At 35.9% G+C, this 19,868-nt stretch overlaps 1 protein-coding gene across 3 annotated transcripts in view; it reads right to left on the reverse strand.

Annotated features, from left to right (window-relative positions):
• The window catches only part of btaf1 (BTAF1 RNA polymerase II, B-TFIID transcription factor-associated), a 76,927-nt gene that overhangs the window by 37,744 nt on the left and 19,315 nt on the right, over positions 1 to 19,868 (reverse strand). For 2 of the 3 annotated variants that reach the window (XM_073027493.1, XM_073027495.1), the window contains exons 4-12: positions 19,692 to 19,835; positions 15,546 to 15,751; positions 12,315 to 12,460; positions 8,601 to 8,730; positions 8,312 to 8,380; positions 6,284 to 6,373; positions 4,655 to 4,750; positions 2,871 to 3,047; positions 2,647 to 2,787 (exon numbers count right to left, since the gene is read on the reverse strand). In XM_073027493.1, the coding sequence (XP_072883594.1) occupies positions 2,647 to 2,787; positions 2,871 to 3,047; positions 4,655 to 4,750; positions 6,284 to 6,373; positions 8,312 to 8,380; positions 8,601 to 8,730; positions 12,315 to 12,460; positions 15,546 to 15,751; positions 19,692 to 19,835 (1,199 nt within the window). The remainder of the gene's footprint in view (positions 1 to 2,646; positions 2,788 to 2,870; positions 3,048 to 4,654; positions 4,751 to 6,283; positions 6,374 to 8,311; positions 8,381 to 8,600; positions 8,731 to 12,314; positions 12,461 to 15,545; positions 15,752 to 19,691; positions 19,836 to 19,868) is intronic. The other variant, XM_073027494.1, reaches the window with a different exon arrangement.

Below are 19,868 nucleotides of genomic sequence, written 5' to 3' on the forward strand. Positions count from 1 at the left end.
AATACACGATATCCACTTGTGTTACCTTATCTATTCTACTGTTCTTTAAGGATCTGAGCAGACTAGTTAAAGTGATTTTCCCGTCATAAATGCATGTTGACTCTGCAATTCTGTTATTCTTTTCAAGTTGCTATTAAATCCTTTATTGTGTTCTACACCATTCTTATGACCACTGATGTTAAGCCAACAGGTTGGCACTTTCCTGTTTTTTGCTCTCCCTGTTTTATTATATAGTGGGGTCACATTTTCAGTATGTACAGAACCTTGGATTATAACAAGAGTGCCCGCTATGTCTCAAGCCACTTCTTTGAAAACATTGCAAAGTAGATTTCAATGCCTTTAAGAATGATCAGCTTTCAAGGTCATCAGCTTCTCTAGACTATTTTAGCACATAGCAGATGCTACTTAGTTTCTTCAGTGCCTCATTCCTAATCATATTCGATTCCCTAATACATCTGGCAAGAAGCAGGATGTAGAATTATTGTTTAATTCCTCTATTTTTTTTCTTCCCATTATAAATTCATCTGTCTCTAATGTGCCCACATTTCCCCTCTCCAGTTTTTTCCTTTTTAAGGAATCTATATAAAAAAAAAGACTTGAACGAGTTGTCTTGCCTTTATCAGTTTTTTAATTCTCCCTCCGAGTTCTCAGATGCTCCCAATCCTCAGGGTCACTGCTATTTCTTGGCAACTTTGTAAACCCTTTCTTTTGATTTAATATTATCTTTAATTTCTCTGGTCAGCCTCTTTCCCTTCTGGGCTTTCATGCATTAATTTATTTTTGCTATTTGTGCATTGTTGATTTAAATCTTCACCATTGCTTGCCTGTGCATTCTTCCAATCAACTATTCCCAACTCTCCACTGAAACCTTCAGTTTTCTTTGTTTGGAATTGACAGCCTAGTTCTACATTGGATTTGAAAGTTATATAGATCAATTTAAGAATTTAATCATATTATGGTTACTCATTCCAAAGGTCCCATTGGCAATCAACTACTTTCCATTGCACAAAATGGGATCTAGAATAACCCTTTTCCTTGTTGGAAACCGCCTTGAATTAATTTCATAAAATCACCTTCTACTTTATTAAAGCAAATTTGATTTGTCCAATGTATATCTAGGCATAATTACAGTATTATTCCATTAAATGGATCTCTGATTTCCATTTTTCTGACTCACCCAACATTACATCCATTACTTGGCCTATAAATAACTCCCACCATATTTTCTGCTCTTTGCTTCTCGTCATCTCAACCAAACTAATTCTATGAACTGACGTGCCAAGGTAATTTGTTACCACTGTATGAATTTTCTCCCATTTAGTGGTGCTACAACACTAAATTTTGTCTATCCTTTCCAAAAGTCAATTACCCTGGAATATTCTCTTCTCATTCACACACCCCGCAACTATGTTTTCATCATTGCAATGAGATCATCTCTGTTCACTTCAGTTTGAGTAATTAATTTAACATTCAGCTACAAGGCCCTAAAATTTTAATTTTTAAAAAAACATTTCTCTGTAGTTCACTACTTATTGTTACAGCTCAGCTATGTTTATGCTGCCATTTATAGCAGTTATGTTTCTAATTTCTCTTCTTGCTTTGCCTCTCACCTTCCTGAAAGAAAAGAAACTATTTGAGGAAAATTTGATCGGAAGTATACAAAATGATGAGGGGTTCTAGGTAAAATGAATTGACAGGGCTGATCCCTTTGGTGAAGGGCCAAAGACCAGTGGTTACAGGTATGAAGTAAGTGGCACGAGAATTAAGAATGACAAGAGGAAATTCGCCTTATTATAAACTGAGCATGGGGGCTGGAATCTAGAAAGTAACTTGTGAACATGTGGTAGAGGTTTGCTCCATTGTGGAATTCGAGAGAAATGGCTAAATATACAGTGAAGAAAAAAATTACAAAGCCATTTTGGAAGAGTTGGTAGATAGAACCAGAGAGAGTTGCTCTATAGCTCACACACACACACGTTAGGTTGAATGGCTTCCTATATTGTAAATATTCTATGATTTACAATAAACCATGGCTCTCTCTGCAAGATAAAATTTCAACAGCTACTAGTTACAAGTAGGTTAAGCACCACCACAGCAGGAAGGTCGAATTACAAATAAGTTAACAGAAGCCGTTTTCATTACAAGAACATAGAAAAGTAAAAGGCACATGACTAAAACAGGACAAATGAAAGTTAGTTTCTGAAGAAAAATTATTATATTGACAGATACACTTATTTGATAGATCTGTTCTCTCTATGGGTAGATTCAACCACTCACATCACTTCATGATGGGTTAGTACAGCACATTAATTGCAGAATATCTTTCTGAAGTAATAGCCAATGAAGAAAACAGAAACTTGACTGAGTTAAATCAATTGGAATGTTGACTTTTCAAAGACAACTATATTCTAAAGCACCCATGGTCAATTTTTTTCCTTTAGATCCTCACAATCAAAGCTTGCATGTGATGAAAGAAGATTAAAAATGCACCAGGTTGGTAGCTCCTCTAGATGCCATAACTTAAACCAGATCTGAACATTTTTAAGAAGTTATTTTACTTCATTTTGCTTTTAAAAACTAGTAAATGAGATCCTTGGCTGTTCCTATCTTAATATTCACTTCTCACTTGAAAGATTTGGAACTAACCTCAGATGCCTGGAGTTGTACAAGATTTTCCACAACTGGTACAAGTGCAGCTGCTGCTACAGCACGAACATCATCATCCAGGTCCTGCAGGCCATCAATTATAGTGGGAAGTACTTTTGGCAGCAATGTATCAATCAAGTCCTAGAGCAAATTACAAATAATTTCATTACTGCACGAGTAAAAACTTCTCTATTACTACAAATGCAAAGAATATTGCAACTTACTTGCCGGATTGCCAAAGCATACTTGATTCCCAGAAGTCCACCGTGTCTGACTTCCCACTGTTCTTGTGCCAACAATTTTAATAAGACAACCACTGTTCCATGCACACCCCTCTCATTCATGTACTTCAACACAACTCCAAGTGTTTGAGCACAGGTTTCCCGAACAGGTGCCACAACCTATAGATGAAAATATTAATTATTCCTCACATGTTGCAGAAATTCTGTCACCATATTACCTGCCCACTTGTTTCCATCTCATTCATTGCTAATGCAGGCAGAGAGATGATTAAGCCCTAGGACATGACCAGGAAAATAGATATTATTAGTCTTAAATTTTGTCATCTGATTTCCTTGATCAAAAAGGGAATAGATCCCTTTCTGGTCAAATTCCTTTCCTTTAACCATTTTTTTTTTTTGCTCTTTTAGATTCATTCATGACACTGAATGATACATAGGGATCATTTTCAAAGTTAGCATTTATTGCCCTGAACCAAGTGGCTTGCTGGATGATATCAGTGGCCACTTAAGATTCAGCCACGTAGCCATAGCCACATTTTAGGCTACTGCCAGCAGAAGTTAAATATTCTTTCCCTGATGGACACTAGTGAACTGAAAGGGTTTTTAGGACATTTTGATAATTTCATGATCACCACAACCGCTGATGACAGATCTTTATTCCTGCCCCAACTCAAAATTTTAACTCAAGTGAGATTATTAATTCAGGTTTTGTATACTAATTTGTTAACCAATATCCTAACAATCGTTCTGAGAAAGGATTGCAGATGCAAAAAAAAAATTGACTTCTCCTCTTTCCACAGAAGTTGGAAATTAAAGTAATACATGCAAAATGCTGGAGGAACTCAGCAGACCAGGCAGCATCTATGTGTAATGCCCTAGTTAAGATTTCTACTGTAATACTGCGAGGTATTTTTATTTTAGCAGTTTTCTGCAAAAGCAGTATGTCCTGCTAGTAAGAGTGTTTTGGCTTTGGCTGAAGATAAGGAGTCATGTTGTCCAACTTAGGAATGTTGTGTCAGCCAATTGAGGCTGTCTTGTATGGGTTGTAACCTTCTGCCCAGTGGGATGCCATGGAACCTTTGAGGGTTGGGCAGGATCACTTTTCAGAAGGACAGTAGTCTGGTTTGGCGACTTTTGGTGGGAGCTGTCAAGCGGGCCATAAGGGAAGATGCCTGCCGTATGCCGCTCGAAGGAGGGACCCCATTGTAAGAAGTGCTTTGTGCAGATGAATGGTTCAAAGGAGGAAGTGCTAATACTCTTGAATTAGCCAGTTCATTCAAGATGGTCCTCGGGGAAGTTTGAACTGTGACTGGTGTCTTTCACGCAGAACATGGGTTCGCACGCGAGTAAATGTGATACACCCGACTACTCCAGATGAGTTCCAACATTTATGTGAGTATTGGGTTGGTTTAACAGCAATGGGTCCTTTAACTTAATTTTTTTCTTTTCCTGTTAACTGTTTGAGTAAGTTGAAAAATTGGTAAAAATACTCGTTTATAACTTTATCCAGGTGTACGGTCGGTCATTTCTTGACGAATAACTTTGCATGGGCAGTATTTACACAACATTTCCTACATTCAATGCTCCTTAATCTGAACATGATGGCTTTTAATCAGGTCTGACTAATAAATAGCTATCTTAACAATTACTTAAAATAATAGACACCACATTACTCAACTCTTTTAGAATACCAATGGAAAATAACCATAGCAGAAGTTACTTTGATATGTATTCATTCCTTGCCTCTGAAATTATATTGCACCTACTTCATCAGATACAAAATCTCCAAATCTATCCAGGGCAAACACACAAAGAAGACGGATAGCCAAGTCCTCAAGCCATTCCTGGTGCTGCTGTTCAATCTGAAAAAATACATATTAAAAATACTATTTCATAGAGAAGCAACAAAATACTATTTCATAGAGAAGCAGAAACTAAGGCCTGAACAGGACTGTATAGTTTTTTTTAAACATCACAAGTCTAGCATTATTAGTAAAAAAAAATTCTTGATACTACAATTAAGATTTATTCATGAATATTTCCAAATATGCCACCATAATAATTTTGTTTTGTAACTTAGTTCAGGGCTTTCCTAGGATCACACCGAATTTTCTTGAACTACTGGCATAGATTTAATGCAATTATGCACCAGCTTTTATTACCTTGATACCATTAGTGAACTAGTCAGACATTTGTGATATTCCGGTAGCTTTAAAGTTACAGTTAGAGTTTACAGTTACAGTTACAAAAAGGAATACCTTTTAAAATATATTTCACATTTTAAAAGCAAAAATCAAATTTTCCAATAGCCAAAGCTTTCAGTAATGCTAATAAGGTAACTGCATTTTAACATTAAAATCTTTTAAATAACTTACTAATCACAACCATCCACCAAGTGGCAGAAATTTGAGAAAGAACAAAAGCAATAAACAATACAGATGTAGAGAAGGCAAGAGATAAGCAGAGGAAATTCTAATTTAACCAGACATTAGCAATCTTGAGAGAAAAACAAATGCTCTGCAGTTCTTTCAGTAATATTTTAATTATTAGTCATAATTACTGCCAATTTCAATAATTTTATGTCCCTAATGTCACACTAGAATTCCATAATTTAAAGGTTCACTTCTAGAAATTTATTTATTCATTTAGATGTTTTTACGTCAACCCCTATATTCTTAAGCTACCCTTATCCCTAGTGCTGATTAAAAGACCTTTCTTCTGCAGCATATTCCAAAACATCTTTTCTACTATGGTACATAACAACTCTACCCTTGAAATTGGGTACTAATATTAAACTACCAGCATTAGACGACTTGAGCACAACCTTGTGTATTATAAGGCACACATTTTGAATGGTCACATTAAAGCTCAATTTTAATTATGTTACATTACATCTAGAATGTCAGTTGCTGTTAAAAAGATAATTAACATAAGCAGTTTGCAGAAAGCAAAATCCCCAAAAATGCTAATGACGTAATGGAGTAATTTTTTTTATGGTGTTTTATTTAAACAATAGGCTCGAATAGTAACCTTGCATTTGCTAAAGTACTACCACACAATCACTTCCCCATGTCAAACTACATAGTATTTTGTGTTAGGAGCATGTGACACAAAAAGCCTTAAATACAATTATATACACAAACTTCAAAATCATGGCCTAGCAAAAAACTTAATTAACAAAATGTGCAAATTATATCCATAGTGAGAAACAAGAAAATGCAAATACTGGAATTTAGAAATAAAAACAAGCTGCTGAAGAACTCAGGATGAGCAGCATCACTTGGAGCCTGATATCAGGTCAGTTCCTTGACCGGAAACGTCGGCATTTTTTTTCCTTCATGGATGCTACTTGACTTGCTAAGTTCCTTCAGCATTTTTTGCTCCCCATTTCTTACCTCTTCTAAAGTGCTGTCTCCAATTTTACCTCCACTTTTCCCATGTGCCTTCAAAATCTCTCTCAGCCCAGTTCCTGCACCATGACGAACCTGATAGCAAAAAGAACAAAACAGATGCATCATGATCCAATGATTCATTTTTCAATTTATTGCACATATTAATGATGAGTAATAATAACCCCCTCAAAACTAATCAGTAAACTTGAAGAACTGAGTCCTAATACCCTCTTGTACAATTGGAACCTGGATTTCCTCACTTGTAGACCCTAATCAAGACATCTCCTCCATAATCTCTATCAGCACAAGAGTACCACAGAGCTGTGTACTTAACTCCCTGCTCTACTCGCTTTATATCTATTAAAGTGTGGCTAGGCAAAACTCAACACCATATACAAGCTTGCTGATGGCACCATGGTTGTGGGCTGTATCAAAGAGGGTGATGAAACAGCATACAGGAGGGAGATTGAAAACTTGGCTGAGTGGTGTAATAACAACAGCTTCTCACTCAATGTCAGTAAGACCAAGGAGACTTCAGGAGAGGGAAACCAGAGGTCAATGACCCAGTAATCATCAGAGGATCAGAGGTGGAGAGGGTGAGAAACTTCAAATTCCTGGGTGTCACTATTTTACAGGACCTGTCCTGGACCCATCATACAAGTATTATTGTGAAGAAAGCACGACAGCACCTCCAGTTCCTCAGGAGTCTGCAGAGGTCTGGTATGTCATTGAAAAGCATGGCAAACTTCTATAGATGAGTGGTGGAAGGCACGCTGACTGGCTGCACTGGGAACACCTACATCTGAGTGGAAAATCCTACAAAAGGTAGTGGATTTGGCCCAGTATCACATGGGTAAAACCCTCCTAAACACTGAGGACATCAACATGAAATGTTACCATAGAAAAGTGCATCAATCAAAGATGTTCACCACCCAGGTCATGCCCTTTTCTCGCTGCTGCCATCAGAAGGTGGTACAGGTGCCTCAGGAGTTGCACCACAAGGTTCAAGAACACATACTGCCCCCTCAACCCATCAGGCTCTTGAACAAAAGGGGATAACTACACTCAAAAACTCTGTTATATTGTTATTTCATGCTCATTATTTATTGCTATTTATTTATATCTGTATTTACATAGTTTGTTTACAGTAACAGTTCCTGATGTTTACAGTTGTTCCATAGATTTGCTAAGTATGCCTGCAGAAAAAAGAATGAGGGTTGAACTTTGAACTTTAATGCTGTTGGAACGGATTACGTACAGGTTTCTAACATAACTAGGTAGCAGTTAAACACAAAGGGCAGTTCTGTAATCTCTGGAAACCAATGAAGTTATTCCAAAATGGAGAAAAGATTATAACTTTGGCTTTTTAAAATGTTCTTGGACACTGAACGATTTCAGCTCCTGTGAGTCATTTTGTTATGACACAAAGTACCTGAAATGTAGTGAAAGAATGAGGCTGGGCATTTACACTCTAAAAGTTGAATATGCTCAAAAATCTTCATCCTAATATTTTTACATGAAGTGACATTATTTTTTAAAATTCTTTAATTTCACAAACTATGTATTTAAAATTTTAGTTAAACAATAAAGCTTTAAAATTAATCTTTAAAATCACATTTTAACTTCATGCATACAGTTGGAAATTCCCACTTTTAACATAGACCAATTAATTTCACACTCCATATACAACAATGACTTAACATAGCATACTAGTGTCAGCTGTAATAAACAGGGCCATCTGCAATTAACTGACATTGCGCAAACAATCTTAATATCTCACGAGGTATACAAGCAGGTAAACAGCATTTTTCCAACCCATTTTTGGCTGCTGCACCTGCTTCATTGGGAATTTATTACTTATGATCCTGCTGGTATTACTTCCTGTAACTAACAAGAAAAATGTAATGCACTATTTGATGGTAAATTAGAATAATAGTTTCTGATTTGAGTTTAAAGTGATTTATACAAATAAACAAGTACAGTGCTTGATTGTGAATAAATCTACAAGACTGATCACGAGAATGATCTTACCTCCCATGAAGGGTTGAAAAGATCGTTGCAAAGTTCTTCACAAAAGCTTTCTAACGGCCATTCATTTGACTGAGAGGGAACATTATTTGTTAATACACAACATTTATCATGATTGGCAAATCATTAATCAATCATATTTAAACTATCTTAACATTATTTAAGCAAATAAAAGGGTTTTAAAACCTTTCCTTTTTTTCTAGCATTATGAATCAGAAACACCAAATTAGAAAAATGTATCCAGTGTTGAATCACTACACATAATTCTAAATATCAGAAATTTTCATCTCACCTCATCAAATGAGGAAGAATTGTCAAGAACATTGTCAATCAACACTTTAGATTCAGTTGCTGCTTGTTCAATAACAACATTTGCAAGTTTTCTACGTTTTTCTTCTGGCTCCACGTCAACATTATCATTGCTGTAAAATAAAGATTGGCAAAACTCTTGTGGTTGATTCTTTTTTTGATTTCAGTAACGTATATTTTTTTCTATAGTTTCAGAAAATATAATGTACTCATGGAACAACCTATTGTTTGAATATAGATTTGGAAATGTTGAGTAGATGAGTTCAGTCTTCATAAAGGTGTAGTTATGAGTCTAACTGGATAACACCAGGAACTAATACTTGCATAATTGTTAATGAAAATTCTGAAATACAATATTGAATTGATATGTGGTATTAACTGAATCAGCATAATGCTTTAATTAGGCACTATAGGTGCTAATATTGGTTCCAGAATGTAGCACATATTTATGTATCAGGGGGCAAACTGCTGTGAGCCTGCTTTGAAGGGTTGGACATGAGGATAAAAAATAGGGAGAGGATCTGTATAGATGACATGAAAAACAAAGCGTTTCACTATATGTATGACAATAATACACCAGTTACCAATTTCATTCAACATGAAGATCTCTGTTCCTACATTGGAATCAATGAGGTAATTTAATCCCACATCAGTATCAAAATTTATATGAAAGGTGGTCAAGTGGCATCAGTCTTGCCATTCTTAAAATGATTTTGGCTGTATTAGACTTTATTGTACAAATACCAACATTGCAAAATTCCTGCAATATGACACAAGTTTAAATGTATTACTGGATAAAATTCTAAATCCAACAAAGAAAATGAAATGTGCAATCTATATAAGTTACGACAAGTCTGCAAATAAGTTGAAAAAAACTCAAAGAATAATGCATCCACTTACAGGGATAATCAATGAACAGAACAGAATTAGGTGGGATAAAAAAATTCTGGTTTAAAAAATCTACTGAAGTCGTCAAAACGCAAGGCTAACTTGTGTGATGGAGAGCACCTTTCTAATGCTGCTGCAGAAGATGCCCCATCTATTTTTTTTTACATTTTCACTTTCCACTACTCAAAACCCAAAACTTCCTCGATGAAAAAACAATTTGCATGAGAGCCTCTATAATTCAGAGGGCAAACACTTTACAGAGTACCCCATTTAGTTCACAAATATGACTGCGCATCTGGATGTCTATTCCTTATGTTCTCCTTTGTACCTTCTGGCTCTTTCTCTTTTCCAAGAAAAAAAAATGACACAAGTTCAAGAAAAAGCACTTCATCTTCAGCTTGGATACTCTGCTAACTTTTTCATTCACCAGTTTAAGTGGATTTTCAATTTTTTTGTTTCATTTCATTCACTCCATATCTGGCTTCAGTTAATTAATCATCTTACATTAATATCAGCCTTGATAGAGTGGATGTGGAGAAGATGTTTTGTATGGTGGGAGAGTCTAAGACCAGAGGACACAGCCTCAGAATAGAGGGGCATCCTTTTAGAACAGAGATGAGGAGGAAATTTCTTTAGCCAGAGAGTGATGAATAAGTAGAATTCTTTGCCTCAGGCAGCTGTGGAGGCCAAGTCTCCATATATATTTAAGGCAGAGGTTGATAGATTCTTGATTGGTCAGGGTATGAAGGGATAAGGAGAGAAGGCAGGAGATTGGGTCAGAGAGAAAAGTTGGACTAGCCACGACAAAATGGTTGAGCAGACTCGATGGGCCAAATAGCCTAATTATGCACCTATATCTTCTGGTCTTAAGGTTTCTTATCCTATTACTACTCTCTCACTCTGCCCTGTTGTCCTTTCAGTCACTCAACCTTTCCTGCAATTTATCCTTTCAGAGACCTTTCCATTTTCTCCCCTTCTACTTTCTCTTCATTTTTCAAACTGCTTCGCTCTAATTCCTCCCAGAAAAGTCACACTAGGTTGAAATGAGAACTCTGGACTAAATCCAAGGTAAACTAGCAGTTCTTCAAAATGTCATCAGTTCTATAAACAGCAAGCATTGACCTTTGTAAATGTAGGCAAATTTGGGACTTCAGTATGTGTTTATTTATATGCAAAATTGATGTTTTGTTAGCAATGGAATCTCAACAGCTATTCTGCTCACCAGCTTGCTGGCATTTCCCAGCAATTACTCTAGGGTAGATGTGAGAAAGAAAGGCAAGTTCCATGTGTTTATTTATTGAAAATAACTTAATTTTAGGAGATTGTTTTTAAAAACAAAAGAGTTCATCTACTTTCCTTTCAAACCACTTATTTCATTTTAATAAGCTTCTCAATATTCCAGGTATAAATAAATTGCAATCTGGTTATAAAACAAGACATCTTTTCTCTTAGTTATCAAAGAAATATAGTAATTAAATTTGAATAATGAGTGATTCAATTGTAAGCAAGATATTTTAGTCTACAAGGACCATCAGTGACTACTCCCTTGTAATTAAAAAGCCAGTTAAAATGAATTCTCATCATCTAGCTTTTTACCAAATATAACTTTGCCCACTTGCAGTACTTAAAATACACATTCAATTACTCAATTAGACCATGTATAAACACATTTACCTTCTGGTTTTCTTCCTAATCTACTGCTACTGAATTGCTTCCAAACCAATATTGATACGTCTGCTCTTGTACAACAGAAATAATTGTATCATAATGAATGCTAAAAGAAATCTTAAGTTCTACTGTATAGCTGAACTATTACCATTTTACCTCACAGATTGGCAGAGCTTTACAAGCACTTCAAATTGGTCCTCTCCAAATATCCTTCCTCTTCTTTGCCAGAAGATATCACATGTTTATAATGGCTCCTGAATAACCTTTCATACTCTTATGGCCATTCTTTTTACAAATTCTGACACTGACTTCTAGCAGTTTATTTGAATGATTTAGCTACTGAAAAAAAGTCAACAACTGCAATTCTGACCTCTTAGTAATTAGGTGCACACGTTCTTTACAGCTGGAACCAATGCAAAAGTCACAAGTTAATTTTGGCTTTTACCGACTGGGTAATTCTGGCTATCTGCGCAGCCCCCCCCCCCCCCCAACCATCTAGCTTCAGAACAGTTTCTAACATTAGCAAGATGAAATTAAACCCATCTGAATCTGTATTCTTCATACAAATCCTGGCTTTTAATCAAGTGAAACACAGATATTGGTTCAATTTTTCCTATTTTTGAATTAAGTTTCCCATTTAATGTAATCTCCCATTAGCTTTTCCACATTAATTGAGTAATTAAAGAATGCCTCCCTTCCCAAATCAAATTGCAGTTGTAACAAACAGTAGTGCAATATACTTTCTAAAGTTGTGGGTTTAAATTAAAGAACACCTAAAAGTTTGTCAGAAAAATGTGTTCAGATAACTAGTGTGTATGGTTCAAGTGGAATACCTTACATTATAAAGCAGGAAATTTCCAACACAGCATATATAGATCGGTTAGTAATGTGCTTTCCATAATGAAAAAGAATTCATAATATTGTTTCACTATTTGAAAATGTGCTCTCGTTTCTATTATGAACAAAAACGTATTGCTATAAAATTGAGAATTCTACAATGGAATTTTGTCAGTGCAAAATCACGAAATTAAATCTTGAACTACAATGTCATACTATAGGATCAATCTCTGACTTTTCCATTTATTATTAACTTTTAGTATTATTCAGCACAATTTAAAACATAAGCAAACCTTGTACATACCATTTTTCATTGTTTGCATTTCCTTCTGTGGTATCTCTGGATCGTTGCTTAGCAAACAGCTTAGCCATCCTCTTTGCTTTATTTTTCTGCCTACTGCTCATTCCGGGTTGAAATTCAGCTTCTATTAGATCAGCAGCCTGAACAAGCTGCAAAAAGCAGGGGAAACATGTTAACCAGCATGATAGTCAAAATCCCAAGGTATACAGTGCTGTCAAACAATGCTATATAACATTGCACAACAAGCTATTTTCAGCCTGGTGTCGTTATAATGTCAAATTGATAGTTATCCCCCCCCCCCCAAATATAAATCAAAGGATATATTGCCAGGACAATAAAATTCTGATCTCAGCACACACTCGATTTCCCTACAGATGGCCAAAGAAAAACAATCTGGTGTTAAAACCACACAAATTATAACACTGATTGAAAATGGTTGCAGAAATCTAAGTGGCACACTGACACTTAGTTAAGTCACACAGCCTATAAAGTCTCAGTTATTTTTTTCTGTGACAGCAGGTGGAAAGCACACTTGACAGTACTAGAGCTAAAGAGAATAAATATCAATGGAATTTCTTGCCTCATGACTATTATGCAACAATTTAAGCTACCTGCAGGTTTTTTGAGTGAGAACATAGTTTTTTTGCTAACCAATTCAGAGGGTGGAATAAAAAGCCCTCTCAAACCCATATGCAAAATCTAGTTATGAATGAACAGAGAATTCATGTTTGCAATTTTTCTGTAACTTTCCAGAAAGTTTAAAAAAATAATTAAAAAAGTAGTTGACAATTTACATTCCTTTAACATTATAAACTTCTAGCAAATCGATTAGATTTTGTCCAGTAGGTGCATTCCAGGAACTTCCAAAAGTTTCTTCTTCTTGGATTAAAGAAGAACAACAAATACAATGTTTTATTTTATTATTTATAGAAATTCAATTCTATATCTGGTTTACTTGCCAATATCCTAACTAATTGAAATTTATTCTATTGTAGTAAAACTGTCTCCAAATGTAAATAGCAGAATCCAAATTCCTTCTTCAACCCAAAAGCAATAGAGTAGAATAAGCACGGAATAAATAATCTATATATTTGTACACTTGGGCACACTGTGCACAGACTGTGAAATCTCAGCCAAGAGTACAGAGACACTAGACACCATCACCACGTCTTCCTGAAGAAAAGGGAATGCTGCCTTAAACTACCCACAACTACTTCCTAACAACAGCTCATATAGGCACTAGTACAAACCTTGCACAATATAACTACCAATGATGTGAAGGTCATATACCTAATTAAGTTGAAAACTAAAACTGAAAATACAAAATCTTATTTTTTGGAATGTCCCATTAAAAAAAAAATCATATTCAAGTTAATTAAAATACTACGGCATCAGTATTGACTGTTAAAACTATATTCCATTGAGAATCTAGCAATAGAAGGTAGAAAAGGAAGGATCCAAAAGCTAGCTAGTCTTGTATGGATCCTTATCTTTCTGTCTTCAGTTTCTTTTTCCTTCTACTGGACTGTAGAAGTAGAAAAATATTTAAAAAACAGGAGATCATAATTTAAGGTAGTCAAAAATGCCACATGAACGGTTTCCAAAATGGGAAAATGGTGGAAGTTGAAGTGGCCATGACCGATAAAAGCTCAGTAACTAGATACTTGTGTGTGTCCACAATTAAATTCAGTATCATCAGAAATCATTTGGTGAAAGTTCTGGATAGAAATGATGCTGAAAACCAAATGTGTGTGTTATTGGCACCAAATTTCTGGATTTATGAGTACTTATCAAAAGCAAACTCAGAGTTTTCAAAATGCACACATCAAAAGATAATTGTTGTTAGAAAACAATATTGGAAATGCTACTGGAGTTCTTCAATTTCTCAAACTTCCTCTATGTTAATTTTCATCCATCTTTAAATCTAATTACAGAAATTACTTTGGGCAAGTGTTCCTTTCTTAAAAGTATAACTAAATGAGTAATTTAAGATCAGATAATAGACACCACAAAAATATAGGACATAGGACTTTTATTGCATTAAGAACATTTATAAATTTTATTCCCACTACAGCAATGGAAATTAGGAGATGGCCAATTACTCTTAGCAAATGAATTATAGACTATGATTCCACAGTTAGATGGACCAATCAAAACTTAATGGCACTTTATTTCATTTTTGTAACATTTTTCCTTGAATTAGTAACTTGAAGGCAGGCAGGCAAATGTATCCTACTGCCCTCAGCAGGATATTAGGTAGATATGTATTTGCCAGTTGTGGAAGATTTTTAGTATTAAATAGATATACTAATTGCATTTGTGCAGAGTACATAGCATGAAAAAACTAATAAATATTTATAACAGAATGCTGGAATAATGTGGCATTCATTTTCTTGATGAACATGTCAAGGGCCAAGTGCTATCACACTGAGTAGGAGAAATAGAAAATGGTCATATATGGAGCAACCAATGTACTGTTAAATAGGTGTTGTTCTCAAATAGTAAGATCATAGAGCATCTAGGCCACTCCTACCCCTCTATACAACTTAATACACATCTCTTTTCTAATTCTGACCAAGGATCATCAACCAAAAATGTTAACTCTGTTCCTCTCATGTTCCTTCCCTTCATCAGGAAGGGTCTTGGTCTGAAACTTCAAATGATTACTCTTTTTCATAGATGCTGCCTAGGCTGCTAAGTTCCTCCAGCATTTTGTGTGTGTTGCTTAGAAGGGTGACCTCATTATGAAAGACCATTCAGAGCTCTGGATCTTCCACGGAGAGAAAAAAAATTCTCCAACTCTTTAAAGTCCCTTCAGAATCTGGTATAATTGCATGGTCACTTCATATATTGTTTCTGAAAGCCAATGAATAAAGGTCCGATCTTCTCATTTGTTCCTCAACAATTCCATCCCTGGAATCAACCTAGTGAATCCTCTCTCAACTACCTCTGATGTAAGAACATCCCTCATTGAGTAAAGGAGGTCAGCTCCTGCAGCTGCAGCACGATTTCATTACTTACTCTATTCCTTCTTGCAATAAATAGCAGCCTTTCAGATGGAGATGCTATTAACTTGAGATCATTATTAACCTACACAAGTTCCAAATCATAACCAGAAGCTTGGCTTCATTTTGATAGATCGCTCCACAAAGAAAATACATATACATTGCAAAGAAAAAAAAGATAAGGACAGGCAGACTAAGCTACAAGAAGCACAGAAGAAGCCAAACCCACTGCATGATTCCTTGAGCTCAAACAACCTGAGGTTCTACCTACAGGCTGCTTCAGTACTGTTGGAGTTGGAGAGGGATTATAAATGAGATCTTCATCATTAAACAGCTCTTCAGTGTTCATTCCTAGAGCTGCTCCCATGTCAAGGCCCAATTTCTTTTGCAACAACTTTCTCTGGTGAGCTATTCTTTCTTTATGATCAATATCTCCTGGAACAAAGCACAAAGGGAATTAATTAAAAGCTGCATAGGTAAAATTCAAATCCCAGGTCTGATACACTATGACATCCTGGAGCCTCTTTTTGATTTTCAGTCTCAGTTATCAATGAGCATGTATTATTCATCACTAATGTCTATACAATGATTCTGACGTAAAATAGCTTTCAGGCAGTAAGTACTAAGAAAACAAAATAAGTTCTAAGGAATAGAAAGTTCAGTTCAAGAGATTGCAGAAAGAGATGGTTCACCCACATGCAAAGCTGCAAGTTCAATGCTCTGCAGATAAGTTATCAATTACACTTAATCTCAAACACTGTTTAATTTACTGATTACCCACATCATTCTAAATTCACAGTTTTCAGTTTGCAGACTACCAGCTATTTGACCATTATTGCCACATCAAACAATGAAAAACTCTCACATGCAATGATCTTTTTCCACTGTAGAAGCGTGCACACATAATTTAGTGCAGCAGCAATTATCTGAGGAGGTCAGGTATGACTACAAGTTGTAGGAAACTGTATTACCAAGAAAGCAGACTAAAAAAAAAGTGGCAAACTTATATCTAATCCTCCTATACCCATTTTGCCCCTAAACATAGTCTGATTTACAGATGGTATAAGCATGCACTTTTTGCCATTATTCCTTGTTCTACAATATTTGGACATTTTTGTTTCAGATAGAACAGTAATCTGATTAGGCAGTACCAAAAGGCAACTACCAATTCCAAGTTTCACACTTATAAGCAACAGCTCAGATAAGTAAATCCACATCTAAAATAGGGAAAAGTAAAATGGATGACCAAGAAAGTCAGACAAGGACTGTGAAAGGACAGTCCATAGGCTGTAATGCATGTTGTATTGGGAAGCTTAACTGAAAGTCTGCTTTCAGTACATCAAGGAACATGGAGGAGTTCAGCATCTTTTGGATAAAATAATCAGCATGAAACAGCCTAATCTAAAAAAAGTATTAATAATATTACTTTTAAGAAAGTGCTGATTTATTGGATAGCACTAAATATTTTGCAGAACATTCCTTATTCTTAAAATATGAGGAAGTTTTGAACTTTTTTAGTTGCTGCTCAGGTGGTCCACTGACCTCAAGCCCTATTAATGCACATCACTGTAGGGAACCAGATGAGACTAAATTGAGAATTACTTCAATTTGTTTTGGTAGCCTCAGCTCAGTGGTTGTGGCATACAACCATCAGGCTGTGCTCCTGGAATGGTTGCAGCACTGAACTGGTTCTGTGGCTGAGGAGTCATTTTTGGGAATTCTGTGGTTCTGTGTGTTATTTGTTTACTTTTTAAAAAAATTGTTCTTTGAGCTGCTACATCTGTCCCAAATCTATCCCCTCACTACAAAGCACAATGGAGAGCAACCACTGCTGTGTGGTGATATTTCTATACCACTTGATGTGACTCCTAATAATACTCAAAACACACAGAACAGGGAGATACAAGAACTCCAGATCCTTACTCCAGTTACAAACCTACCCCCCAACTCTAATGGCTGGATGCCTGGACCCCAATACAGCCACACATCCAACCAACGCAGATCTTCACTCTGGCTGACCTCAGCTCACATTCTGGACTAACAAATGAGCCAGATGTAAGACCATCAGGATTTTCAAACAACTGGATACTGCATTATCAGTGTTATTCTGTACTAGCATGGACAATGCATCTGCAATGAGTGTATTGATCGGAATAGGGAGCAAGCTTTTCTTTTCTTGGTGGTTCTTTAACTACAGGTGCAGACTAACTTGACTGGCTCCAATCAGTTGTTCTACCAAGTCTCTTAATAAAATCCACTTAAGGTTTCCCACTCTCAACACACACACCATGCTTCTACTATCCACTGTGCTTCTTCCAAGAGATATCCAACATGGAACAGTACTGATTATTCATTAGCAAGAAGCAACTGATAATTACTATCAGGTTTCCATGTCTGTATTTGACCAGACTTCATTTTATCTGCAATAATATTTAGAATTCCCAGTATCTTGTCTGGACTGAATGACACTATGCTATCTAATGCTATCATCTACAATTCCCTGACCGATTGCTAGTGCAGGATATGCAGAATAATGACAGAACAGTCTCTAGTATTTGCTGAAAAAAAGTGGATTATGCCAGTATGGCAATGCAAGGCAGTACTGATACTTGTCTCTTGACATCTCCAAAGCCAAAAGGATGACTTTGGAGTGCAATTTGGGCAGGACAGACTTTTAACACGTCTGAATCAATTCAAGGCTAAGTTTCATGTTGGGTGGAATGCACAGTTTATATTTATTACATCTTATCATAGCAGTTTGGTACAAAAAGGAAGCATGCAGGATATCAATCCAACTGGTCAGAAAATACTGCATCTTTCAATCAAATGCTATCAAGCAGCATTTGATTGAATTCCAACAGGTATCCTGCCCTAAGCATGGATAAGAGAATTGCATTCTGGATTAGATGAGAAATATCAAGATATCATGAGTGCATTAGAACTGGTGCAGTCAAAATAAAAATAGAAAATATATGCCAATCACTATCTGTGAATTAAGAATGTAGAATGGACTTTCATCAGTTTGAAATTCCATATATGCTGATTTACCTATTGAATGGTTTTAATTTAGCATCTTAGCATTATCAGCATTTTGCTTTGTCATGGTTGCAGTTATTGAAGGCCACTGTCAATCTCAGTTCATCTTAAGACAGCATCATAATCACATGCAGCTTAATGACCACCCCTCTAGAAGTGGGTATGTTTGCTATTCACTGCAATACTTGAATAGATTCATAGAATCCCAGTGAAGAACACCATATATTCACATGCAGCAATATACAGATAATAATCAGATGCTGATAAATGGCAGGTAACACACAAGTTGAGGGTGATGGCCAACAAATAAGAATTTAGCTATTTGTGTTAGCAAATCTTCTATCAGTCTTATTTTGGTAAGCACCATATTAGCCAGAAACTTACTCAACCAGCTATAAATACGACTATAACAACAGATCAGAAGCCAACTGATTCCTCAAAAACTTTCTACAATTCTTGAGTCACAGAAATGTGTACAAATACTTTCCACTTGCGTAAATAATGATACTACAACACTTATCCAGCCTAATTAACTCTCCATTTTCCCCAGGTTTTAGACAAGAAATTAGCTTTATTTGTCACAAGTACATCAAAACATATAGTGAAATGTGTCACTTGCAGCAACATCAACACAGTCCAACGATTAAGGGCAGCCTGCAAATGTTGTCATGCTTCTTGTGACAATATAACATAAACACAACTCATCATCCATAACCTGTGCTTCTTTGGAATGTGGGAAGAAACCAAAGCATCCAGAGGAAACCCGGGTGGTCTTGGGGAGAACGTGCAAACCCCTTACAGACAGCAGCAGGAGTTGAATCCCAATCACTGGTGCTGTAAAGCGTTATGCTAATCAGTAAGATTATGTGCTGCCCTACACTACCCTGTCATATCATGTCACTTTAAGCATTCACATTCTCAATCACTCACTTATGTAGTTAGCCAAAACCGTGACATTCCCCAATAAAAGGAACTGCTGGTGCTCCTATATAGTTAACTCCAAGCTGCACATCATTAAGACCTGAAAATAGATTGCAGTTCCTATATAGTCATCTGTTCAACATCATGGATTTCTTCGCTAATAGCATGAGCATCATGTGGATTTCATGTGGTTAATGATTAATCATTACACTTTCTCAATGGTTGAACAACAGATGTTGACAATGTCCATGTTTCATGGACGAATAATAAAAATTGAAGATTAACTGAACAAAAACAGCATGTTCCAAGGATAGAGTAAAAACAACAGTGGTTGCAATTGATGTAAATTTCAAATCAACAAGTACATTATTCATATAAAACTTATCTTCTAATTAAGTAAACTGAATTAGTAACATACCTGTTTTTTCATGTTGGATTTCAAATTCTGCGCCAGCAGAGCCAAGCAGGGATGCTCCATGTTTCAAAAGTCGTGATATGTCAAATCTATCAAAACTCAAACGATCCAAAGACGTTTCATCTGTTGGAATTTCTGAAACTGGCTCTAAAATTTAAATTCCACAACAATTAGTCATAA

Source organism: Hemitrygon akajei, chromosome 23 (assembly GCF_048418815.1).
Source record: "Hemitrygon akajei chromosome 23, sHemAka1.3, whole genome shotgun sequence".
Classification (NCBI taxonomy): Eukaryota; Metazoa; Chordata; class Chondrichthyes; order Myliobatiformes; family Dasyatidae; genus Hemitrygon; species Hemitrygon akajei.